Genomic DNA, 27426 nt, shown 5'->3' on the forward strand with positions numbered 1-27426 from the left:
TGTATATCAACCTCTGAAATTCAAAAACAGAGCTCAAAACAGGCCCTACGTGATACTGCTAGGAGCACTGAAATAATAAAGGACCCCAAACCTGTAAACAGGATCGTACACTGATAATCCCATCTCAGCTAGCCACAACTTGCTTCAAGGCTCCTTCACACTATTCATGCAGCAAAACCCATTTTTAATGCCCTTTACAGATCACAGTCATCTGTGAGAACATAATGTAACAAACTAAGCATTGTAGTATCACAGACGGACACAGGCTGAGAGGAAACAACTGCAAAGAGCTTCCTGTCACTTGTGATTTTTCATTCCCTACCTTATGAAAAAATTAACAATAATGTTGAGTATTTTTAAAAGCTCTGTATCAAATATAATAAAAAGTTAAAAGTCTTGATATTTTAAATCTAAGATACCAGCTTGGGTTAAAGCACAGATTTCTGTCTTTTTCATTTAAATATGAAACTAAAGTAGTATTTGCAATTGTCCTTTCTGAAGAAAATAAAACTGCTCTGAAGTACATAACACTATAAACTAACTTTCTCACTATCTCCATAAACAAAAACTTAAGAGGCAAAAAGATTCCATTTTGCATTTAGATGGTGCAAAAATTAAATTTCACTCAACGGATGAAGGCTTGAGGAAGTCAGAAGCAAGCTTAAGAATCAATATTTTTTATTTACTGCTTGGTAGTATAAAAGTTGTATATAAACTATTTTGTTAAAAATACATTTGATAAGCAAATTTAAGAAAAGCAGACTAATATGGCAATATGCATACCCCTACAATAGCAGTGTAGTGTTAAAGGCAATGAAACAGGCACAGTTTCTAAATCCTCTCTTACTTAGGTAGCAATGCATAAATTCAATTCTTGCACATATCAGGTCTCATAATACCTTACACAATTACTTTATACAGGTAAACAATATTTTACATATCCAACATATTTCCATCCCTTTTATTCTATGTATTTTCAATAGAATCAAAATAGAAACTACTTTTAAAGTAAGTTAAAAAAAACACATATTACCGTTTAAACTTTCTTCCATCCTTTTGCCATTTATTCACCATACTAACCCATCATGTATCAAAATATAGTATCAAGAGAAACTGCCCCTTTTTTTAGAAAAAGCTTTGGGGACAGTCTGTAACTTTGCATCTTCTTTCTGAAAATTATTTGAAAACTGCTGTTTTCTCCAATGCTTCCTTTTTCCAGTAACACTTTATACTCATAGCTATCAATCTCTTGGAAACTGAAAGCTTATTACTACAACCAATACTAATTAAATCTTCTAGAAATATTCTTCACACAAATAATCATGAGAAGCTTAATGTGTGCCTGTAAGATAAGGTTGGTGTTTATGTTGTACTTAAATATTGAAGAGGTTTCACAAGCTGATTTTAAATTTATGGGAGCAGGGAACAGTGCTAAACACTGAAGTTAGAGTCCCAGCCAAACAGTTATTTTAAGTTCTCAAGGAGAGACAATTATCTCTAAAAATGTCCATTTTGAAAAGAACAATAAAACATTAATTATTTTCAAAGTTTGGGTGGGTAGTGGTGGGTTTTTTGGCAAATATATCATCACTGAAAAGTACATATTGATAGGACCAGTCAGTATCTTGTGGATACACACAGAATGAAGACCATCAGCAGCACACAACTGCAGCAAGAGTGAAACTTGATGTTTCCTGACAAGACATGAGAGTAACTAATACACAAGCAAGAAGAGTAATTTTGTACACACTGATTGTTAACACTGCATACATAAATCAGTGAAGAAACACAATTCTCAGATATGAAGAAACGCAATTTAGAGCTCTTGTTTAAAAAGACTGAAGGTATCAATTTAAAATAAATCCATTTCAAAAACATACACTGATTTTCCTTGAGTTCATAAAGCAGATTAAGTTATAGTTCTCAGAATATAGTGAGTGCAATCTCTACTAAAAAGCTTTATATTAGAGCTTATATTCTTAGGCACTCGGAACATTGATATGATTTTCTGTTACACAGAAAAGCTTGCTGAAGTATTACAGAGATTCCTCTCCCCAGAACAAGTAACAGGACAAAGCTGAGATACAGAAAATTAGTATCACAATACCATGGTAATTTTAGCATTAAGTCACACTTAAAATATGAAAGAAGTAACACTGGCTTAAGATTTTGTTGCCAATGAATACAACTACCCTCAGTCCAATAAACCCACTCTGAAGCACTTAAGTGTATATTCCATAAATTTTTTAATGCCCAATATTCCATATCCTTATCTAAGGCTTGAAATATGTTGCCTTAACTTAATAAGGAACCTGTGGGTAAGAACAAAAAAAGAAAAGCAAAACTATTAGGCCCTCTTCAAATATGAGTGAGCAGTTACAAGAAAACAGGAGAACACAAGCCCTTGAGGAAAGTAACCTCACGAAGAGCTCATCCAACTGCAGACAGGGAGAGGTACATGTCTGGGCAGCAATGATTTAATTTAACATCTGCATATAGCTGAACCAGTCTCTCCTGCGAGGTACCCTGCGCAGAGTTCGAGGGCTTATGTACTGAAGGCACACATGCAGATTTGTCTGACAATTAATTCCATGTATGTTTTACTTGGCTACAAGCAGTTGGATTAAAAGAATATTTTCATCTTTCAAAGGCTGGCTTTTATCTTCAGCAAACACTTGTCAATTTTGGAGTGGGCAGAACAGAAGAAAAATCCAGATGGATCACTGGGGTGAATGTAGTTTATCCACGAGGTAATTGTATTGCTCTTTATATTGAGCTCATAAATGCTTGTCTACGTACAAAAAAGTTTAAGACTTGATAAAGCTTTTACCTTTCCTGTCCAAAAACTTGTACGTATTTTTTCTTTCCAAGATGAAGCTATTCATTATGATGTCCACACAGCTCAACAATATTTAAGAGTCTAAATCTCACTATTTTACTGGTCAAAAACCATTAAGTGTTTAACCTTGCCGGAATGACATCACAGAACTTGTGAAATGCTACATTGCTATAAATACATTTCTTTAAATAGTATGCATCTCTTGGGCATTTTCAGTTTTCTCCAAAGTGCTTGCAGACAATCTTCTTCTAAAAGTTCCACCTGTAAGAGAAGAAAACAATTCTAAAAATAAACCTAAATAGCACAATTAGTTTCAGGATGGACACACCAATTAAAAAGTTAGCAGGTGCTCTGAAATGGAAAAAAAAAAGCCACAACTGCATGAAGTAGCTGCCGTGCATTCCAAGTTTAGCATGTGAAATCATAAAGAGGAACTAAAAATTGAGCTAGTACTCTTGAAATGCATGGACAAAGTGACAAATCACACCACAGTGTTAAGCACTACAAATGGAAAATGCTACATCGCTTCAGTGTACCAGTACCAGTTTCTGTTTACCCAGTAGCTTAAAATGGATGTCCAAGAGCTCAACTCAAAGTTTTGACTTCAATTATCAGGTGTGTATCTACCACCGTTTATGTGCCATTAAGCATATTTGAAATAAAATTAACTGATGAAATGGAGTCTGCTGAGAACATGGACTTTGAAGACATAGAGAAGACATGCTACAACTTTAAATGATGCAGCCAGCAACACACTAGATAAGCTGAAACACTGTAGAGGCAGCTTCAGAACACATCAGTTTAGGGGAAAAAAAAACCCTGGACTTGAGAGTAGCAGTGAATACAGGCAATCAGCAATGCTACTTCATTCAGGTACTGTCCAACTCAGGAATTCCACCTCATACAGGAACTCTCAGTAATGGTGGTTAAAGTCAGCCACAAATCTACTGCCTCTGAACGACAGAAAGGCCTGTTCTGGAAGCAGTAAAACACACATTTATGTCTGCCTTCTTCTGCATCTGAAGATCTGAGTCAAATTCCCCCGAAGTATAAGCTTTAATCACAAATGTATTGACTAGAGGCACAAGTCTGAAATGCTGTTTATCTATTCAGCTTCAGTAAATTGGGCTACAATAATTTATTATAAGTCTGAAGTAAGTAGCTGAAGTAAAGGTCTAACTACTACCTGTTTACATGTGAACACCTTCTCATGACAGTAGAAAAAAACTGATCTAGAACCATGCTAGGGAACAGTATGGCACGCTTTTTCAAGCAAGATCTGTTTCTTTTTTGTAGTGCAAATCAAACAGACCTGGCTAGTTTCCTAGATGATTTACAAAATAGCCCTGTTGGACTACAGAGACCATTAAAATATTCTGCTGAACCATTTCTCTGATATTAGAACATTTGTTTTCAGAAGGGGCAAAACTTTAATCCTAAGGGGAGGTTCTACAATAAAAAACTGCCATAGATGGACAATTTTTTATAGCTTTACTATCATATCTCTCTAGAGAACAGCTTGTTTTTAAATTAAAGTAGTAATGGTTTAATTTTTTAATAGAACTTTTAGGTAATTACAGGGAACAGCTTTCCTATTTAGGAGAGGAAAGAACAAATTAGAGAGAAAACCGGACTACAAAACACTTTGAGTGATTTTAAAATGATGGGGTTTTTTAATCCAAGTGCACTGGAATTTATTTTCATATATACCCTATTCTTTCTATTTCTCATGCTTAAAGGGAAGATAACTAGCTTGCCTTTAAGTAAGAAAAAAAATCGTGTTATGAACAATCTGATGAGATTTCTGTATCTGCCACCAGAGATACAGAAAAGAAATAAAAATAGTCACAGAACTAACAAAACCTGGGCATGGAAATGCCAATCTCCTATTGCATTTAGCTGGTATTGATTTTTAAAAAGGGAAGAAATAGAAACCACATCAACATGAAAAAACCTTGAGCACAAGGACATTATTCTGAATCAGAAAATAAGAGTACTGTTTCCCTTTCCCTGACATCTGTAGATCCTTCACAGATTTCAGCGCAACACTGAAACAGCAGCCACTAGGCACCTGTGATTTGCCAAAATGTGCTACAGATCAAAAAGCGAAAGACTGGGATGGACAAGTCTGGTCTTATAAATGTCCAGCAATAAAGATGCATATTCCAACTTCTTAATTTTTGAAACCTGAGCTCCCCTTCCTTGCAATTTAGCCTATCACTGTCTTCCTATTTACTGTGGGGGAAAAAAAAAAAAAAAAACCAAACCAAAAAAACAACCTCATTATCCTCCATAACTTTTTTTATTATTTGGAAGCATACCACATATCCAAGTCTCTCTTCCTCTACAGCAATGTTTCCAAAACCTGAGTATAACTGAGTGATGAGGCATAGATGCCAGACAAATACATTCTGCTTAGTTCAACAGTCAAACCTGCGCTGCCAGTAAGGGCTGGGAGGAAGTATCCCACTCCATACCAGCTCTCTACTTGAACCTCAGGATACCCAAGGGCATTTGAGTCTTGTTGCTTTTCTAAACAGACCAAATTTACTCTTGTGCATTTCCCTCATCCATTTGAAGTAGCCAATAGTTTGAGACAACATAATTTTATGCTCTCTTTCAGCATACAGAGAGTTTGGCACTGTGCACTTTGTTCACTTTTTTCAAGTCCAATACCTTTACTATGCCACCCCAGAACCTTTCTTCCTCAAGGGTCAAGTCTGAATTTTGAATCATATTTGTTTAAAATCACCTTTCCCCTTCATATTATCCATCAGCATATCATCAAATAGAGGCAAACCATATGAACTTCCAGGGTTTTTTTCCCCCCAACATTCTAAACTGTGAAAAAAATCACAACACAGTGAGGATTGCATTTCAAAACCATGCTGGGCATGTTTTTCACAGGCTCAATAGAGTAACTCAAGCAATTCACTGAAGTTTAATGACTCACAAGAAAACCCCAACCGCCAGGCTTAGTTAGATCCCTGTGAGATCAGCAGTTTCATGTGACTCCACTGCTATTAGTCAAAGCTCCACAGATCTATCAGAGAAGTATCTAGTAAGCAATCATCTTATACAAGCATGCAGTACAAAGCAGCAAGCATAAGGAAGCAGCTATAGTTATTGAATAACTGTAGTTATTCCAATGATACAACTGTCAGCAGCACTTGTTTTTTTTGGACAATAAGCACATTGCCACTAAATCTGAGCCACTGCCAAAATTTGTTTATTGCCAAAAAATTAATATGCAGGTATTTTATCTGTTGGACTAGTGATGCCACACCCACAAAAGTTATTTCAACACCTACTCTAATTACAAAGTCTGAATAAACAATTATGTAAGAATTTGGTGGATAAAAAAGCCTTTCCTAACTTATCATTAACAGAGTATAATTTTTGCAGACTTGTGTAGAGAATTTTGAAATTGACAGATGAGTTTTCACACAGAACTGATGCATTTTCAACTGTACCGACTGCCTTCACATATTTCCCAACATAACACTTTCGGTATGAGTTTGAAATGTTTGATCCCTGCCTTTAGTCCGAGCTTCTCCTCTCCTGCATTTCCTGTTTCGCAGGCGTGGCGGGCGCTTCGCTCACATCCTGTTTGGCAGGCATCTCCCCATTGACACTCTCGACGCCAGTAACGGACATCAAGCTCTTCCTCTCTTTGGAGTTTGATTTGTGATCCACTTTTGTGACTCGAAATCTGAGGTGAGCAAAAGAAAGTGCACTTTTATTTCCCCACGGAGGAGTTAGATATTCTCAGGAGCAACAGCAGAAACAAATTTCCAGGTCCCCAGAACAAGATGTCAGAGCAGACACCTACATGGACACTGCTTCACTTCAGAGCATCTTCCTTCCTATCACATACAGGCCTTTTTAGTACTCACTAGTGCTGAATCACACTTTCTCAGTGAACTGTGTTTTGAAGCAGAATCCACAGATTGTATTCCACTTCTTAGAATAGTAATTTTCAAAGACAACTACAATATAATGTAGAAATTAAAAATAACAAATAGAATGAAGTGGTTTCTATAGCCTCACACTTACTTGAGAAATACCAAATTCAGAAACAGAAATTTATTAGGGTGCAATTCTTATGTCTTTTTAGCCTGTATCAAATGAGCAAGAGCCTTAAATTTACACCCACAGTAAATCTCCATCTTTTTAACGTTCTTTTTTAGTTCTTAAAAAAAAAGAAAATCACATTTACTTCTTCCAGAAATAACTTCAGTCTAGTAATAACAGGGTTATTAAAAAAAAAAAAAATCACTGATCTTCTAAACAGAGCAGAATCAGTGGGTATCTGATCCAACACCGGCCACTGTAACACTCTAAGAGAAGTATACAACAAAATGACCTAAGCCTTACCTTCCCACAGAAAGGACTGTAACTTCTCCAATACGACTTCTTCTGTTCTCTTTAGATTTTTGAGCTGGCTTTATAAGGTGCCATCGTTTGTGGCTACAGCGAGTACAAACATCCTTTTCCACCACTCCTCCAACAGTATGGAAGTGATGGGCTTTGCAGTTGTGTCTGAATGGAACAACACCTGGTGACAAAGGAGTCCCTGGACTCATTGGACTCTCAGGAGAGGTAGGAGATAATGGGCTGTAAGAAAAAGAAATAAAGAAAATATAATGTTTACTATAAAATACTATTTCTTAAAAAGGAAAAAGGATGAAATCCAACCTTCAGTTTTGTCTAGTGAATAACCAGTTTTTACAGGAAACATTTATTTGTGAGGATCTCCAGCTTACGGCTCCCTCCAATATTGTATTTTTGCAATTAGAATCACTTTCACAAACTAATTCAGCTGCAGTCATGTGGTTAAGGTAACTAACACAAAAGACAAGAAAATTAAGAGGGGGAAAAAATCAGCCTAAACAGAAGAGAACAGGTTACATGACCTTATATTGATGAAGACTTTAATGAGCTGATTCCACTCACAAAAAAAGCCACCTTGGAAAACTATAGAAAGTATTTCAGAATTGTTACAGGATCTCAAGGAACTCCAAGAAGAAGAGCACAGTCCCACAATATTGAAAGGAGGCAAAACTAAAATGTGTACCACAATGACAAGAGGAAACAATATCATTCAGTTTCAAGGGGAAAAAATAAAATTTTAAGTACCTAGAAAGAAAAAGCAGTACAACCACCAAAAGGCATTTGAGATTAACTAATCGAATCAATCCGATTTTCCTCGAAAACAGAAAAACAAACAGCATAGATAGAAACTAGTTGTACTTTTTTTGGACTTTAGCATCGATTTTAACACTGTCTTGTTACACAGCAGACCAGAGCTCATGAAAGGTGAAATAACTGTAGAGTAAGGCAGCACACCTTGTAAAAAAAATTAAAAACACATACAGGAAGTAAATATATCTGTAGTTCCTGTGAAACTGCAAAGTCATACTAAATGTGGGGTTTTTTTGGTCCTGGTGATATTCAGTGCTTTAAATAGTACACTGGGTAACAGAACAGAAGAATAGCTAAAGTACCAATAGACTTTGGGTAACCCATAGCAACTGTAAAGGTCAAGATCAGAAATCAGAATGATGAGAAGAGAACACGTTTAGGAAAGACATTCACACATACACAAATCTTACTAAAAATACTGGATGTATTGCAGTAAGGACAACACAAATTCTGTGTTTTAGCAGAAAGCCTTTACCCAAACCTAGACTAAAAAGCAACAAGACAGATTGCCATTCTTCAGAAAAGAGGATCACGAGCTGAACATGAATCATTAACAACATTCTTGCTTTAAAAGGACAAAACAATGGAAATAACAGATATATAGCCTGTGAACCTAAATTTACATTATTCAGCATTAATCGTGCCAGATCTGATCCTACCATGCAGGTTTAGAATGTTATTTCAAGAAATACAAACAAACTGCAGAGACTCCAAAGGGGAACAGAAAGAACAAATTAAAGAAGTAAAACATGCCAGAGAAGACTGGGAGTTACTTGGATGCTCATTTTCAAAATAAAAATATTGACAAGAAATATTTAATGGTCTCCAAATAAATAAGAAAATGCTATTAAGGAAAATAAAAGCAGTTCAATACTTGAAGCAAAGATAGAACTAATGGCTTCAAGTGAGAGAAGTGCAGATTTTACTCAGCCATAACTATTTCTATAATTAGGAAGTTTCATAATGCACAGAACTTGCAAAGAAATACAGAGAATTTCTACTTGATTAGAAAAGCCTCAGGAGTATCTGCCAGATTCTGTAAGACCAATTATTTTCTCTCCTCCTTATTCTTCGTATTTTAATTCACCACTGAAACTATAGCCTAAATTGCCCAAGATAACATTACACATGCCCAAGCAAAAATTCCAATAAATATCTCTACAGAACCACAGACATTTAAAAATACCTATATTTGACAAGAAATCCCTTTGGAAATTCAGGGGTTTTTTTCAATAACGAAGCCTCTCACCATCAGAACAGGTGTTTAATGGTTCTATACTCAACTTTTTGTTTTGCTGAAACTATATACTCCTACTTCTTTTATAGGTGACACAATACTACTTGAACTTCCATCTTCTCCACCTTGAATATGGGTTATATGTGAAGAGTATCGAGAGTAGTCTAGATATAGCTAGAAGTACTCATGTATAGATACAAGCACTTTTACACATATGATGCATCTACAAGTTTTTTTACGCATACAATGCATCTAAAGGAGAGATGCTTTCTCTACATAATTATCTGAACAGATGTGCAGTGAAAAAATCCTAAGAGGTAGGTCAACCAATGTTTATTGCTACAATTATAAAGAAAAAAGTAAACCAAAAGCAGACACAGAAAAAGATGTCTCTGGTAAGTAAGCACAAATGAAATGAGTGCTGCTCTGTTCTTTGAAGTCACGGTAGCTTTGGACTAAGAAACCTTGTACCTAACTTCATTCCAAAGTAAACCAGTATTTGCAGCACCTGTAAATTTTTAGACCAAAATGCAGAAAAACTATATCATGCACCTAGAACACATAACAAGAAGAGCCAGTCACTAACCCACCCAGGGTATATGTTAAAATTTAAGGACGCAAACACAATGGAAAATCAAAGTATTATCCTCTTAGCTGGTAACTCAAGCAAGCGATGTAGTCTTAGAAGAGTTCAGGAAACAAAGTCCTTTGAAAGCATATGCTTTTAGTTGCCTCAGGAAACATGCATTAAAATGAGGAGTAATTACCTTTCAGGTTCAAAGACACTGCTATCTGCTACCATGGCCTTTAACACATCAGCATTTGCTGCAATGAGAATAAACAGAACTCTTCAAAAGTGAACGGTTCTAACTTTAGAAAAAAAAATAAACCAAAATAAAAGTTTCTCAAAGAAATTCCATTTAAAGAAAGATGATTGCATTATGTGTCTCCAAAAAAGCACAAAAGAAAATTGCAGGAAAAAATGTTAATATAATTCTATGGGTAACCTTAACATGAGCCACTAAAATTGCAGTTCATACTGCACTCAAAGCTCCACCCCAATGCAAGCCATGAAACGCAGCCATCTACACAAATCTCTTGAACAAGATCTCTGAATCACCTCACACATTTATCCCAACTTCAGATTAAAAACAGTTTAAGTGAGCCCTACAAAACACAAATTCATTATCAGCCAAGAACCATCAATTTCTCACTTCCTATCAAAACACATGAATTTCCCAATCCCAATCTCAAGGAAAAATACACAAACTTAAAGCACTAATAGTCTAAAAAAATCCCAAACAACAGAAAAAAAATGCCCAAACAACAAATCAAAACAATTCCCAAGTGCAAACCCAAAAGCATCGCTTTTCCAGAGGACTAGTCTTCATTCAGAGGTAACTCAAAGCAAGTTCAGTGGTCAGAACTCTTATTTATACAAATGTAAAATCAAAAGGCTGACGGCTCTTGTCCTACAAAAACATCCAGTCTGCTAAACATTTCTTCCAATGGGCAAATACATTCTGAACTAACCAAGCATTCCATGGGGTGCTTAACTATGATTTTGTTTTCTCAGTCACATCTTCCTCTTTATCCTTTACTCTGCACACACATGCAGATAACACATGCAGAATTCCACATTAGTGCTATACACCCAACTGTCTCAGTTATGCACAAGCCTCTCATCAGACAAGAGCTGCAAGAATCTCTTCAGGACAAGAAGTTAAATCTAGTCAAAACATAACAGTTTCCACAGGCTTTAAACACTACCACTAAGAAAGCAACACTGAGCTTCTGCTTCACAAAGCAAAAGGCTGAACCAAAAAAACCCAAATACCTAAAGAGTTAAAGCATCTGGAAATGCATGACCTGAATTTACCATACAAAACAATTTTCAAGGAAGCAAGAAACTTCCCTTTTGTTCTTGAAGTTACTTCCTTGAAAGACCATTTCAAAGAGCTAAGAATAAATAAATTGGTTATTAAATGAAAGCATGTGAACATACAATACATCAGACTATCCAAAAACCCATATATTTTATAGAACACCATCACAAGGGCTGCTAACTCCAATGGCACAATACTATACCTTCATTTTTCATGATGTAGTTAACAATTTGTCCCACAGTGTCACTATTCTCATGTATAGTTTCATTCATTTCTGTGCAAAGAAATAAATATGTTGTCAGTATCTTGGCCTTATGAATCAAGAATTGAACTATTTTAAAAATAAATAATGATAAAGTCACAACCAAAATGGAACACACACCAAAAGAAACTACATTTTAAAAAAGAGGCAAGATCTTTTGTCACTATGGAGGGAAAGCTTAGGTAAGACTTTATTGTCCTTATTCCGTAAAAACTATGAGCACAGGTTTATCATCTCTACAGTAGCCCAAACAAATTGAGCTGAGAACTAATTAAGCTCAGTATTTTCACAAACATACTTCAAAATTCCTTCTCCAGCTAGTAAGGAGGAGACAAATAAGAGAGCAGCATTTCTAATCCTAACAACAGGGAGGGGAAAAACCAAACCAAAACAAAACACTAAACTGTCTCAAACCACTATCTAAAACACGTACTAGAGGCTCTTATTATGAGGGGGATTCAATTTAAGATTTTCACCACATCTTCAAGGACGTAACAATTGATTAATTAAAAAAAAAAAAAACTTGCAAACTTTGGTAACACAATGCACCCCTTAACAATATTAAAAGCTCCCCTAGAATAATCTGCAAAGACTGAAGATCAATTGGGGAACTAAATCAATGAAGAGGCAAAACTGTGCCCTTCCCTAATAATTGTTAAAATGCTTTATTTTAAAAAATGGGGTTGAGGCAAGTTTGATAGGCTAGACTCTAAATTCTTCTGTTATGTAATAAAGTAGGGGCTTCCCCACCTCTGTACCACACTTAGTCTTAATACCTGCAACTTTGCAATGTAACCTAGAGGCAGCTGTTCCTGCCACCAAGAGGAAGGGGATGTCCCCGCTTCGCTGCCACTCCCCTGTTCCACTGCGGGGAACGAAGAGATCAGATGGTTCGCTCACTGCACAGCCGCCCCAGGCAGTTAATGCTTAACAACACACTGGCACATCATTACTGCACCACACGGGGCTACCCTTACCACAGAGCCACTGTAATTTGCACTCATTATGAGCCTACTGAAAGAAATTAATTGGGAGAAAGGAAGAGGAGTGTTTACAAGTGACTTTTGCTCTTATTTACATTTTACAAATGCTATACCATGTTACTATAGCCCTTCCCACCTGGTAAAACCCTTTTTTTTTCCCCAAGTAAGACTAGACGGGAATAAGGAACAATAAAAAACAAGGGCACAAATGAACAAACGTTAGGATAAAAACAAAGGCTCTTTAAGGAAAAATTATAAGCAGCATGACATAAAACACAATAAGGATATTCAGTCCAAAGGCTTGGTTTTATAAAGAGGGGGGAGAAGAGAATGACAGCACAACAGGAACAAATTAAGATTGCGAAACATAAAACTAAGATTTTAGGCTTTAAATGGAAGTTTTTTGCCACTTCTCAGCTAGCACTATTTACACCAATATTTTGTTGTTAACAGCATGTAGAATGCAGAAAAGTGATCTGATGACTCCATCTGAGGAGCTGCAAACAAATATAGGGATACTTTGATCCCTCTCTAAGCTCTTACTTAATGTTAGCAGACTCGCATGGGAAAAGCGGAACACGCCTAGATTTGACTGGCAGAGATCAAATCCCAAATGACATGTAATAACAAAAATATTATTCTTAATACTGCTTTGATGTCAAATATAGACACAGAAATGACAGAAGTCTGACAATAAATTATTTCATAGTAGTTGCAATGTACAGAAACAGGAATTTGTTTATTAGACTTGATTACCTATTTTTTCATCAATTTTTTCTTCTTCTAGTTCTTCAGCTTCTGTTGTACAACGGTATCCTTTTTTCTTAAGGATATGGCAGATAAGGATCCCCAAGAGACCCATGATGAAGAAAACAGGAACCAAAGCAAAGGCAATATACTCTAGGTGCTCAGCCTTGCCATCATTGCCATCCGTTTTAGTTGTCAAAGTAGTTGTCTGTAAGCCATGGCTTGACAAAACCCACGGAACCTCTCCATCTATGTAAATCAATAAACAAATGTATCACTATACACTGTAAATCACTTGAAAGAATTCAGAAAATTACAAGCATGACCAAGTCCCCACAGCACCTTCTGCAGTGATGAGGAGAACACATACTCTACTGGATGAGAACTTACACCAGAAACAGCATATATTCCCTCTTTACCAAACAATTACAAACATGTAACACCCAAAATGCCTGTGTGATATTTCTTCAATATAACAGTGAAGAACCAATCATATTGTAGCCTGACAGTCTTGTAATCTCAAATAGAGAGCTCATATATTTCACAGAAGAATAACACTAACATTGCTTCTTGTTCACATCAGTGAGGAGAATGCTATACGATTCCTCCAGTCTGAAGTTCTACAAAATTACCAATAAAATGTGGATCCTTCCCTAACAGGAGAGTAAATAGAGGATTTAATATTGACCGTTGCACAGAAAAATTATCAGGTGTGAAAGAAATAGCCTTGATTTTTATTTTTCTTTTGACAGTGGGAATTTTCAAAAGAAAGAGCATTCACCCCCTATTCATCAGAATAAGATGGGCTCATTCTTCGTTTGTCTGAGATCTGGAAATCATTTTGTATTTAAGCTTGAAACAGGACATGAAAGAATTATTTTTGCTTGCAAAGAGTTTAAGTTGAAGCATTCTCACACACTATATCCACAATTAAGCACTTTTGTTTCACTTAAGTTCTGAATTTCACAGATGTAAACTCCATGGCACAAACTGGGATTCTGACCTATCAAAAGTATAGAATATTTACATTAGAATGTACACTTGAAGTTCATCAGTCCAAATGCTGCTAAAAGCAGCAATGATTAGATCAAGTTTTGCACATAAGCTCCATCCAGATAATGAACGTTCCACATTTCTGGACAATCTCTTCAATATTAACACACTTTTAGGTCCAATATACACAAAGACCCTGAAAACACAGTACCTTCTCCCATATCAAAGTATAAAAAGCTCAACAGCTCAGATAAATCCAAAATTACATGTTGCATGCTCAAAAGCTTTGCAAACCCTTAAGAGCTTATACACATTCCCCACCCCATATAATAAAGACTTACACATTACTATCCTCAACATGCATTTCTACCTTCTATTCTTCTCCTCCACTCCAGCGGAAAACAATTTTTTTGGAGTAGGAAATAATGACAACCAGAAAGTGTTTGTTTTTTATCCATCTATTTCAAGGTATTTCCCATCTACTTGTATTGAAATGGACAAGGAAATTCACAATTGTTCCATTCATCAAACTCGCTGAAGAATCAAGAGTCAGCAGAAAACCGTTTACATGACAGGGACACTTTCACAACACAAATGTCTAGAATAATAATCCTTTCCTTTCAAAAACAAAAAAAAATGGAAGCCTCCACGAATTTGCGGAAAGAGCGTTATTCCACTAACGTCTCCTGCACTGGCTGCATAACTACGTTGCATTTGAGAAACATCAGCAATGAGAAGTTTGGTATTTACCCTAGTTTTCTTTATTCCTCTAGAAACGGTAAACCTTTTATTTTAAAATATTTCTGAATTTTTCAGAACAGTCTAGAACTGTCAGTTGGGTAGTATGCAATACACAAGACTTGCTCAAAGTGAAAACAATGGAAATTATTTTAAATAACAACTGATAAACTCCAATTAGCAACAAGAAAAAAAAAAAAGATGCAATTAAGCATTTTGCTAAAGTAATTTTCTAGGAAATAGTAGAAATGCAGAAAAATGGAAAGAAGTACAAACAAATTACTGAACTGGTTTCAAAACTAAATGTTAAAGCAGAATCTCAGGATTTCTTTGGACAAAACCAGATGGTCTCGTTTGTTCCCAAAACCAAAAGAGAAAGCTATTCACTTTTAAGAGGCCAGCAATCCTACAGATGACTGTATGCAGAATTTACCAACACGTAACCTTCAGAAGCTCTAACCTATGTCTGAGCAGGACAACTGAAAAGTATCTACAATTGAACACTTTAAGGTTGCAATTGTTTTATATTGCAAGGAAACAAAAGACAGGAAAGGGTAAGGAATATGATCATGGAACTGTGAAGGCTGATCTTACATGCAGTTTACTTGCATTCTAAGAATTCACAATTCATGCTTTAATATATCAAAATATAATTTCTTCCTTTTATTCCTAACTCATCAGGTAGCAATAGCCACAAAGTACCCCAGTTAATCAACAAAAGCAGTTTCATTTACTTTCGAGGCAGGAGAAAAGCCATCACATCAGAGAAGTATTACTCTGATGACTACAACATCTCAGAATTGAAGAAATCCAACTGAAACAGTACACAACACAAGCTCTTAAAGTGTATTAATAAATAAGCACCTTTTATGTTCAAATCTAAGACAAAAACAGGCAGATACTTTGGATTTTGTTGCACTGTATTGATTTTAAGAATGAACAGGAAACACCTCCCTACTATCAACATCCACTTGCTACTCAAGCTCTTTTGTGGAAGGATCACAAAATTTATCCAATTCAGCTTTTTGGGTTTTCTGCCTCTCTCTGTGGCAACGTGGTATGGACTGCCCCAACAAGTATCTATTTTCTCCATAACCATGGCAGGAAATTCCCACCAGAGAGAGCACGGGGGCTTTATAACATGGCTAGAAGTCCATGCCTCAGGCTTTTCATGTTGTGGTTCACTTCCCATTCAGTTCTCTGCTACCCCACTTGTGCTCCTGACAGACTGTAACCCTGAAAAAGTTTTAAACTGGATTAGTGAGATAACCAGCTTTCAAGAAACAGGGCCACAAAAAGTCTTTCGTTTTTAAGCAGTCATTTTATTGAATCATTATAGCCTGAGGTTTGGCAAACTCCTCTGTTAAGACAATCCACTGACTGAGAATGCTGAAGTGAGGAAATAACAATGAGAAGGATAGACAAGTACATCTAGAAGAAAGTTTCTCAGAGTAATTGTAGTAACATGGAGCCACAGTCTCAGAGTATGTTCAAAAAAAAAAAAAAAGAGCATTAGCATTAATTACGCGCAGAAAAATTTTAACTGCGAGGGCAGTGTTCAAGTCCAGGTTGGATAAGGCCGCGAGCAACCTGGTCTAGTGGGAGGTGGTTCAAGGAGGGTTGGGACTGAACGATCTTTAAGGTCCCCTACAACCCTCAGCATTCTATGATTCTATTAAAAGAAAGCATAATGTCCAATATAATTGAAATCCCGACAGCTTGACACAGCCGCTGAAAACACAGATACAATTTAACACCATCACCACCCTCCAAAAGAGCAAAGTGTGCCTATACTTCCTCCAAAAGGGGGATTGTGCCTATACCGGCACTTTTTTTACTGACAGAAGAATGTTGAAAAAATTGTAATTTATCAAGTGAATACTCTGTAACATAGATTAGTCTATTAACAGGGTTAAGGTTTACAGAGGTTTTGAACTCTGAAGGAAAACATACTTCGAAGTATTTTTTTCATTTAAAAATTCATTCAACTAACACGGATACTTTAACATACCAAATTATTTACATAGGCCTATGTGACTTTTCTCTTTGGTTTTAATCAGACACCTAAAAATTCAACGAGAAACAAACATTACTAGTAAAACATTGTATCGATAACATTTCTATAAAAACACGTTATTTACACAAAGTCCAGAAACTGCTTGATGCCATTAATTTTTTGTTCAGACATAAAAATTCACCAAAAGTAAAGCAAAAATATCCTACAAGAAATTAACCTAGCTGAATCAAGTACTTGGTGCTGTGTAACCTTACAAGCAGAGCAAAGCACTCAGCTTTCATTATCAAACACCCTACACAGTCTGCCCTGAAAACCCTCAGCAATTATGTCATAATGCAAAGCCAAGCCTTGAGGACCTACAACGTATTTTATGTCCCAAGTCACAGCTCCATCATTCATTGTGCATTCCCTATTCCCCTTCCCCAGAGGCACATTATGCTTATATCAGACTGTTGACAGGTCACCTCAGTCTCATGATGCGTGCTGGTGCTTCTCAATGGCTTTAATCAGGCCATAGCAATCTTCCTTTACTTGAGTCAATTCATAAAGAACTGATTTGTTTCAGTGCTTTGCTGTCCTGGCATTTTTATACACCAGCCACTGTATACCAGTCTACATATGAAACTTACTTGAAGATGTGATCTAAATGAAATTATTTAGAAGCGATATTCAGCACACTTAGTGATGCTTAAGCTGTAAATAATAAATTGCACTCATGCTACTAATTCAGATCCCATGTACTTATTTGCTTAAAAAATAATATATGCCAAGTACTGAAATTGAATGTTGCTTGCCCTTACTTCATCCTTACCTAAGAAGTAAAATATAAAGATAGTCAACCACAGACAAGTCTTTTGGTTCTAATCACTGTTACTCAGATACAAAGCCAGATTAAAGCACCTTCAGGAAACAGAATATAGCAGGAAAAAAGGTAGCAGATAAGTGGAAAAATATTTCATGCTTCATTAAATTGCAATTTTTACATGGCATAGACAAATTTTTTTATAAAACACATAAGAAATTGCAAGAAATATTTAATCTTAATCCTATCTTGCCTAAAGTACAACTCAGATTCCTGAAAAACAAATCATTTTAATAACCAAGATCAAAACAGTTTAGTTCTTATAACAGCAATATATAGCACTGTTTTTCTAATTCTCCTATACTAAATCCAAGTAGAATCTACACCCATCTAATTACTTCAAGCACATTCTACTTGGTTTTGTATTGTTTAATTTAGAGAAAGTGGCCCATAAACAACAATGTAATCTTCTCTCTGCTCTAGTGGTAAAAAAATCCTATTTAGTTACTATGGATTTTGCCCATTATCCCCATGTCATTTACCTTTTATGGCATGCCTTTTAGAAATGTTTGTTTACATGTTATGAATTTTGTTATTTTAGCAATCTACCTGCTAAAAATAAGTACATATATATTCACTATCTTCTTGTCCATGACGTTTAAGGAGTTACAGGATCATATTCCCTGCTTTTAGGCATGAAAACGAAACATAGATATCAATCTCACAGTATACAGAAACAAACTATTGTTGGCCTTAATGTTAATTTTTAGACAAACTAAATATGATCACATACAACCTATTTAAGTACAACACAAATGAAATATTGTGGTATGGCACATGATCTGCTCAAACATGTCAGCTAAGCAGAGCTGGAAAACATGCCTCAGTAACAATATCAGCTTAGGCATTTCTTCTCCTCCTCACCATTAATGGGCCAGTCTACCCATCTGCAGAAAAAAGGGCCATCACTTGGGTTTCAAAATAATTAAAGAGAATATCTATCGTTTGCATGGGTGGATTTTGGTTCTTTTTGGGGCTTTTCTGGTGCTTTGTCTTTTCCTTTCTTTTGTACCTGGATCACCTGTGGATCAGTTCATCCCACACAGTGCTGCTAAAAGCTTTGCTTAAGCTTTCTGTGGCAATGCCACAAGGAGAAATGGTCAGGCAGCAGGGAACCCAGCTCCTCCTGCAAGGAAAAGACACCTGATGATGATACGTAGTCATCCTCTCCTGGCTCTAGAGGAAGTGTATTTTGAACTACATTAAACACTAATGATGCTTCCTACCTCCAGGACAGATATCAAAGGTGGATAGGTTATAGAATGATTTGGATTGGAAAGGACTTCAAGGACTATGTAATTCCAACCCTGCCACCAATGGCTAGGACATCTTCACTAGATCAGATTGCTCCATCTGGATGTGCTCTTTCATTTACAGCATTCATTTTAAGTATCATTTAGTGTAAAACTTCTTTTGTGTTAAATTACATGCTTTTAAATTCAGGCACAAAAATAAAAACTCCTTGTTTATTAGCTCAATTTCCTAAATACACACTAAATACCTTAATCTCAAGCATTTAAGAAACTAGTTTTAAAAACCTGAGTTTTAGTGAAGTTAATACAATGCCAACTTTTATCTCCTAGCATTTCAGAAATTGTGATATTTCCTTAAAAGAAAGGAAGTTCTAAATCAGTTGTATCCTTTCATCCAGTATCTTCAACTTACTCAGAGATACAGCATTCTGTCAGAGCTGCAGTAGAGGTTTCTATTATCAAGCCACATTTAATTTTTTTTAGATTCTTAATTCAGGTGTGTAGCAGGGAAATAATTTAGGTAAATCCCTTACTCTGATGGTAATCATGTATTCATTTAATACATGTCTTTAATTATTTTACCAATAGTAAACTTAACAAGAACAGTTTGATGCAACTTCAAAATAAATATACTTTTTACAAGTTATCTGATTCAAACAGTACTTATTTATTCTGGATACTACAGTCAAATTGCTTTTGCAAAACTAAGCAGATGAAATTACCAGCAATTTCAATCACAAGACAAAATATATCACTGCCCAAAACACACACACACACACACACACACACACACAAACATAATGAGGAAACATTAGGGCTTCTCTGCATTATTAGTCAAGTGGTAGCTACAGAAGAGTGCAGACAAACTAGAAAAGTCAGTAGAGAAGAGGTTAAAAAAAGTTTATTTTCTAGAGACAAAAAAACTCTCAAGTGAAGAAAACCTATTCCCTACCACTTGCTTTGTCTATTGTTCAAGGAAATTGTACTTCAGGGAATATGCTTAAAGTGAATAACAAAGGAAAGCCACCTATCATCGAAGAAGAACATTCAACACATTTGTGAATTCCGCTTAACTTCTAGCTTCCTTGTAGTAATCAGAACCTACAACCAGAAATGAAATAAGCAGGAAGTGAGATGACAAAAAGGAAGCCACATGATGAAGGAACATACTGACAACTAATAACACACTGCCAACTGCCTTAGAGGTTAAGCAGGGCTGATTAAAAATTTCTGTTAAGAACAGACTTCAAAGCCTTCATCAGATTTGTCAAAAGCAGTATCTCAAGAAAGTGAGCAGAAGGATCAGCCAAGTTTCCTTAAAGCACATTCTAAATGCACCTACTTAGTGAACAGCAACACTAAGACCCAGGCAGCAAGTCTCAGGCATGACCTGAGACACCAAACAGCATCCAGGGTACCCAACGCTGTGTTCACAACCATAAAACACCAAGCTTTTCTGAGTAACTCAGGCCACAGCCTGATAAGAGTTCTTACATTAGAGACAAAATCTCTGGCTCACCGAAGTCACTACAAAAATTCTGACTGTAGGCAAACTTTGCAGGAGGTCTGGAAAGAGCGCTCTACACTGAGGTAAGTCTCCACCCTGACGAGTTCTTTACTAACGCAAATTTCTTCTGAACTACACACCCTATCAACACATTCAGTGAGTTCTCTGCAGAAAGTTTTAGACTGGCTTCTCGGAAAGCCTGAGGGTAGGGTGGGGATTCACAAAGGAGGTACCTGCTATGTAAGGCACGTCGTACTCACAGCAAAAAAATATATATAGCTAAAAGTATTACTGTACAATGCATACAAGACTCAACGATTTTGGGTACTGAAATAATTGCAATAAGCATTGCAATTCCCTCACAGCCAGAGACAGCTTGTTAAGAACCAACAGGGAAGACCAAACCTAGTCAATCATCAGTCACCACACCATGAAGGCATCTGACATTATTTAGAACTCAATGAGAAAAAAAATTAACAGTATGTAGAGCAGTTTTGTCCTGTTGAGAAAGGGAAAAACTTAAAGGGAAGTAAGATTTAGCCTGTTCTTTGTGCTACACAGTATGTCATTGATAATGCTGCATTAACACATACAGAGACAAAAAGCTTATGGTTCACTGTTTGCCAGCACTAAATTGCAGTGCTTATGGTGTAGTAATTGCTTTGGTCACTACTTGAGCAGCATATAGCTCCTACAGCAAAAATACACAGAACTAGTGCTTTACATTTGCATTTCTGTTGGAAAATGGCTCCTCAAACTTCAGTTCTAAAATACAACACACTCTGCAAATAGCTACAGTACATTTAATAAAACACAATTCACCAGTATGGCCATTAAAAAGCAATGAAATAAAAACCTTCCTGGACACATCAGCTATTTAGTACTATTGCATACCACTGGTTAAATTCACAAGTACAATCAGCATCTAGTGAGCAGCACTAAATCAATGCCATCAAGCACATTCTATCAATGAATTTATGCACACTAACAACAATCCTCACTAGTTTACATGAGTCAAAAATCAATTTTAACCCAAACCAAAGTATCTCTTATGTGAAGAGGCACAATGCGATCTTGACATACAGCAGATACGTTGACAGAAAGCATTTGTAAAACTCTGAGAAGAAAGTTCTTTCATAGCTTTTGCATCTCTTGCTAGACTTGCCAAATTTTAGCCTGAATAAGTACAATCCTATTCACCTAGACACACGACTAAACTGCTGCTGTAGTTATTAAATCCTACAAACGCACACAGCACACTGAGTTCTCCACCCACCTTCAAGTTCAATAAAGCAATCCTGAGTATAAACATTTGTAAAAAGTCAGTATAAACCTACATACACACATCCTTTCATTTAGTAAAACATCTGTTTACAGCCTCTTCAAGATTACCTACACTAGTAGGTAAACTGTAATCACAGCATGTAAAAACACGCAGCAATTCCATGAAGTAACAGCCAAAGAGCAAATTGGTTTTTATCTGTTAAATATATACACACATATGGTCATGATCAAGAAGAGAAGAAAAATCCACAATTTCTCTCCTCCTCATAGCTTGCACAGAAAACCTCAGGTCCTCAGACAGCAGCTAGCAGGCAACATAAATCTGAAATTCAAGGTGCGTACTGATACTTATTTCTTTCCACTCTCTTGAAGCACTGGATGACAAGCCTTCCATTCCTTTTCCTTTCAGAAAATAAACAGCAGGTAATAGATACCTCAAACCCTTCTGACCAAGCTTCTCTGCACCAAGTAATATAGAGATATACAAAAGGAATGCCAGAAAGACAAGAAACACTTCTGAATTTATTCTTTGCTAATAAGTATGGCCATCTTAACTGTTTCCACTAAACTGAAAGTTTACTCTCAAACAAGCTGGTACACTCTTACTTATGTCATACCACCCGAAGGTAATACAGCTGATCAAGCTGAAAATGGAAATGAGCATCAATTTTTAATAGAAGTGTTTGAGCATCACAGACAATGCACAAAAAAAAAAAGCACTTCAGACTACACCGGCAAAAAATTCAGTTTCATGTTGAGATTATTAATAGCATAACAGTTGTGGTTAGACATAAACAAAGAAAATGTCATTTTAAACTAACTTCCTCTGGTGATTGTATGTGTGCAAGCGCTCTTCAGAGTTCTCAAAGGTTACAGTCAACTTTTCATTTCAAAACCTAAACATTAAGCCAAGCTTAACCTCACAAGTGAGGATAAAATAGAAACAATTCTTTAATGAACTTCTATCTTAAGAGCCATCCGTTCTCAGTTAGTGAATCAACTACGGAGGAATTGACAAACTCGAGTTCGTACAGCTCATTATACGGCGCCTGCGCGGGGCCGCCGGCCCGGGGCGGTGCTGCCCTGCAGCGCCCGCCCTGCCGGAGCCGCTGTGGGGAAGCGCTGAGGCGTGCTGCCCGCGCCCAGACTTAACGGGGGGCGAAGGTGTTTGTTGTACGCTCCTGTGAGGTTTATCCGAAGGCGCCAAACTCGAGTTCGTACAGCTCATTATAGTTTTTGGTTGGGTTTTTTTTCCCCCTCGCCACTCCTGGCCATAACCTCCGACATCACCAGGGCGGGCTGTCGCGACAGTAAGCACCGGGCGATCGCTGAGGGCACCGCAGCCCGCCCGAGCGGGACCCGGCAGCGCCCGCCCCGAGCGGCCCCGCCGCGCTCGGCTGACGGGCGGGAGAAACTTCAGCCGCGGAGCCTCGAGCCAGCCCGCTCCCCTGGGCTGCCCGGGGCTAGGGCGGAGGGGGACGCGCCCCTGCCTTGCCGCTCTCCTCCCTCGTTCCCCGCAGGGAGTCGAACGCCGGGGGCCCCGAGGAAACCGCGTCGGGCCCCGGCAGAAGCAGCGGGGTCAGCCTAGACATCCGAGCGGCGAGTGAGGCCGTACTGCCCAGCGAGGTCACAGCCCGCGGAGCGCTACAAGGGCGGCCGGCGGGGAACGAGGGGGTCGCGGATTGAAGCGTCCCACCGCGGCGAAGGACCGAGGCCGCAGCGACCCACCGAGAGCGGAGCTGTTGCCCAGCCCGTCAGCCATCAGGCCCAGCGATGGCGTAGTCGGCGGAATCCCGCCGGTCGCTGCCGGAGCCATTCTCCACGCCTCGCCCGCGCTGCGCGCGTTGGCAGCGGGGCCGCTGCCGCCCTGCCTGGCCCGGCCCGGCCCAGCGGCGGCGGGGCGCTATCAGCTCCGAGGCGTGGTTTTCTGAGCCCGGCAACCGCAACGCTGGGGGGCAGCGAGGGGGCAAGATGGGCGCGGGGCATCGTGTCCTAAAGGGCCCGAGGTGACTCCTTGACCCGTTTGCACGGCGCTCCTCTTGTGCCACAATGGTTCCCGAGTGCCTGGGGTGCAGGGCCACCCTCATGGAATTGCCCACGGGGGAGCCTCTCACCCAGGCAGGTTTGGGTGTGTCTCTTCATGGGTTTCTGCTGTGGCCAGGCGAGGCTTCTCTGCCGCTGCTGCCTCAGGGGCTGTGCTCGCTGTGGGGCTGTGTCAGGAGCAATCTGCAGCAGCATGGAGCCTGTTACCAGAGCGGCATGGAGATGCTTACTGTAAGGGCAGGGCAGTGCACCTGCCCCGAGGAGCCATAGAGCCTTGTGGAAGTTGTTGCCCCCACGGCAGCGTTATGACCCAGTACACGCAAGCATTCAGAAACTAAATGTGGCCCTGGATTTACATTCCCGTAGCATGTAAACCTGCATGCTACGGGGCGTTGCTTCCGCTCACTCTGTTACTTCTTCCCATGCACTAGGCCTGAAATTCTTGCTGTATTCCTTAAATCTGCACTGCTAAACTTGAGCTTAGTTTTATACTCTGGTAAACTAACTCCCATGATTAGAGCTTGGCCCATTTTGTATTTCAGCAGCCACAGCTGGACTTTCGTACTGACACAGCATGAAACTAAAGACTTATTCTTGTACCAAGGCAGAGGCAACTATAGCTTCCCAGTACTTCCAGACAAAATACTCGAAATTATTCTAACCTAAATAATTTAATTAACTGCTATTACTGATTATGAATACCTAAGGTAAACTCTACTCATTTAAGATACAATATTGTAATAATATAAGGACAGATTTTTGAATGGGTTTTTTCATCTGGTACCAATATTGTGTGCAGAAATACCCTTATCAGCCCCTAACTTTACCCATCAGAATACCAGACTGTCAGCTTTCTATTTGGGACAATCACCCCAATTGATATCTCCTCCCCTCACTACCTCCCAGTCTCATTTTCCAGTAAAAAAAAATGCGGAAAATTATGTTCTCAAAAAATAGTACATCAGTATCATTTCTGCAATAGACAAAAAAGTGTTCTAGGAATAACAAAAGTTTTAACCCTTTTTATCTATGCTTGACTGTCAGCTCTATTCATGGTACTAACTGTAGCCACTATTTTTATGCAATTATTTTTTTTTTTTTTTTAGTATCTGAGGTGTTTATAGTTGGAAATACCTCTTCTCAGTCAAGTAGGTAACCAAGAACATGAAAACTCAGATGTTTTCTTTCTATTGGTGAGAGACTTATCTGTTTATTAACCAAGCTAATGAGGAACTAGCAGAGCTGTTCTTTTCAACACAATAGGCAGTCAAGCAGCAGGACACAGGGTTCTTTTAAAAATTATTTCACAGGACACTTTTAAAAACAATTATTTCTTCCTCTTGGGTTTTCTACAGAAAGTACTGCTGCTTAACTCAGTTGCCTCTGTTCTGTCTCATATTTTTATTTATTCTCTTTTTGAGGGTGTGATTCTCTGTCAGCTGTTCTCAGTGTCACAAAAGTGACAGACTTGGAGAGAGATACAATCTTCCTTTTCTTCTGGGTAAGGTGCAGCACTGCAGATCCCAACTCAAAGGAAATGGAAAAATGCAGCAGGATTACTGAACCATGTCTGCCTACATGAAACAAGATCTCCAGAGGTAGGCTTTAACTCAATCTCCCTCTGACTTCAGAAAGACTGTGCTTTTTTATCCTTTTAAGATTAGAGAACTAATCTGGGTTTACAAGCAGGGAATTGGCACAATTTCTGAGGCAGTAGGTTCCTGCCCTTCTTCATCCACTGAAACAAACACCCCTGGGCATGGGGAAACTATCAAATTAGCTTTGCCACTAGAAGATCTGTGAAACCATCCATTAGCTTTTATGAAAAATAATAAATCTCACTCAAAATGTTATTAAGTTTCCTTAACAATCTCAAAACTAATTTTAAATGAGGTTTAACTGGCCCAATCTATGTCAGTTATTTCTAGAATGTATCTTCAGTTTGTTCCTATTACTAGAAAGTGGAATCATTTGGGAAACTGCAATAGAAAAAACTGCTTGCATAAGTAGTCAAGAAATTTTGTTTAAGTAGTATTTGGCTCTATCCACTACTAATTCTTGAAACTTCATCTCCAGACTAAATTCCTGTGTTGACTTTCTTTATTGGAAGACCTTTTTGGGATTTCATTTTTATTGGTAATAATGCCTGAACAAACCAGACAATTAATTGTCCTCATTTGTAAAAGTTACAGAAAGAACATTGGCAGAGGTAAGTAGAAGACAGGAACCATTGTTTGCACGTCTTAAGTAGTGTGGTCTTAAACATCAAAACAAAGAAAGTGACACTGGAAATCTCATGTCACCAAGCCCTTTTATGTGACTCAATGAGATACTTTATACTGAACTAGCTGGATGCTAATTTTACAATTAGTTATATATATATATGTAATTACATATTAAAATTCATCTATTTCAAGTATGCAAAAATACCTCAGTGTAAAACTAATCAATGCTAGTGCTAGTAAAACATGGATAATTGAAATTCCCTTTGAAAATTAAATTATACATATTCCCACATAACTTAATTGCAGTGTTTTATTACTAGAATCACAGTTAAGACTGTCTCTGTTTTCTAAGCATCCTTTCTACAAGCATTCTTTGTATGTATTATCTATATATTCAAGGCAAAAGTACTTCCACAATGTTTTAAAGCTGCATCCAAATGCCAGTAGTATTTAAAACACTTATATACATCAAAGAAGCACTCTTTGGGAGTGATAACTTACCTGACAGTGGTTACTTTACACCTTGTGTATTTGTTTTTGGAAAATTATATATCAAAAGTAAAAATTCCTAGATCCAGGCAATATAACTCACCTTGGTGTTCCATGCTTGGCTGTGTGGTGCTTAGCTGCCTACTGGAATGCAACCCCAACACTTGGAAACACTTGGTATTTCTTACTCAAAGTAGCTATACTATCAAGCCATTAGTGAAGGAAAAGTGGTTAGGAACACTCCTATCAAAATATATAAAAGCTAGATTCCTAATTAGTTCTTTCTACTTTTCCCAGCAAGCAGCTGTTCCTGATGATGAAAGGTATTGCTAATGGGCAGCCTGGTCTAGTGGGAGGTCTGTGTTCCCTTCCCGTGGCAGGGGCGTTGGAACTACTAAGGTCCCTTCCAGCCCAAGCCATTCTGTGATTCTATGATTCTTAAATGGAAAAATAAATCCCTAAACCTAACAAAGCTGTAAAGAAGATACAGTTCTTCATTATGATTCTGAACTTTATACTCGAAAAATTGCCCAGTTTTACAATATTTCTGCCTTCAGGTTGAGAAAATATCAGTAGAGGAACTAAGCTATAAGGGTAGTATATTTCTAGAAGAAATCTCTCTCTCCTGCTTACTCTCTTTATCTTCCTGTATTTTTCATTATACTTCTAATGCAGTAATCAGTTTTGTTACAGGACTTTGTAAGCAGAATTCGGTTTCAGTTTTAGCTGTATATGTGTAAGGCCAGGGGTCAGGTGGCTGACATCTTTCAGGGAAATAGTTTAAGCACTAGACTTTTGGTTTGGGAAGGACTGTCTTCCCTTTGTTTGTAAAATCTGTTTCTCTGGTCCAGAGAGA

At 37.8% G+C, this 27426-nt stretch overlaps 1 protein-coding gene across 2 annotated transcripts; it reads right to left on the minus strand.

The window, feature by feature from the left end:
- Nucleotides 1-661: 661 nt before the first annotated feature.
- RELL1 (RELT like 1) lies at nt 662-23711 on the minus strand. 2 transcript variants are annotated; one of them, XM_041477627.1, is made up of 7 exons: nt 23542-23711; nt 13169-13408; nt 11370-11441; nt 10049-10106; nt 7217-7456; nt 6378-6551; nt 662-3100 (listed from the first exon to the last, which is right to left on the minus strand). In XM_041477627.1, exons 1-6 carry the CDS (start codon nt 23627-23629, stop codon nt 6380-6382), a joined length of 870 nt encoding a protein of 289 aa, XP_041333561.1. In that variant the 5' UTR covers nt 23630-23711; the 3' UTR covers nt 662-3100; nt 6378-6379. The 2 variants fall into 2 exon arrangements, with proteins under 2 accessions (XP_041333561.1, XP_041333648.1); XM_041477714.1 differs by having other exon boundaries at nt 6374-6551.
- Between the last annotated feature and the right edge of the window lie 3715 nt (nt 23712-27426).

Source organism: Pyrgilauda ruficollis, unplaced genomic scaffold, assembly GCF_017590135.1.
Source record: "Pyrgilauda ruficollis isolate IOZ18807 unplaced genomic scaffold, ASM1759013v1 scaffold1, whole genome shotgun sequence".
Classification (NCBI taxonomy): Eukaryota; Metazoa; Chordata; class Aves; order Passeriformes; family Passeridae; genus Pyrgilauda; species Pyrgilauda ruficollis.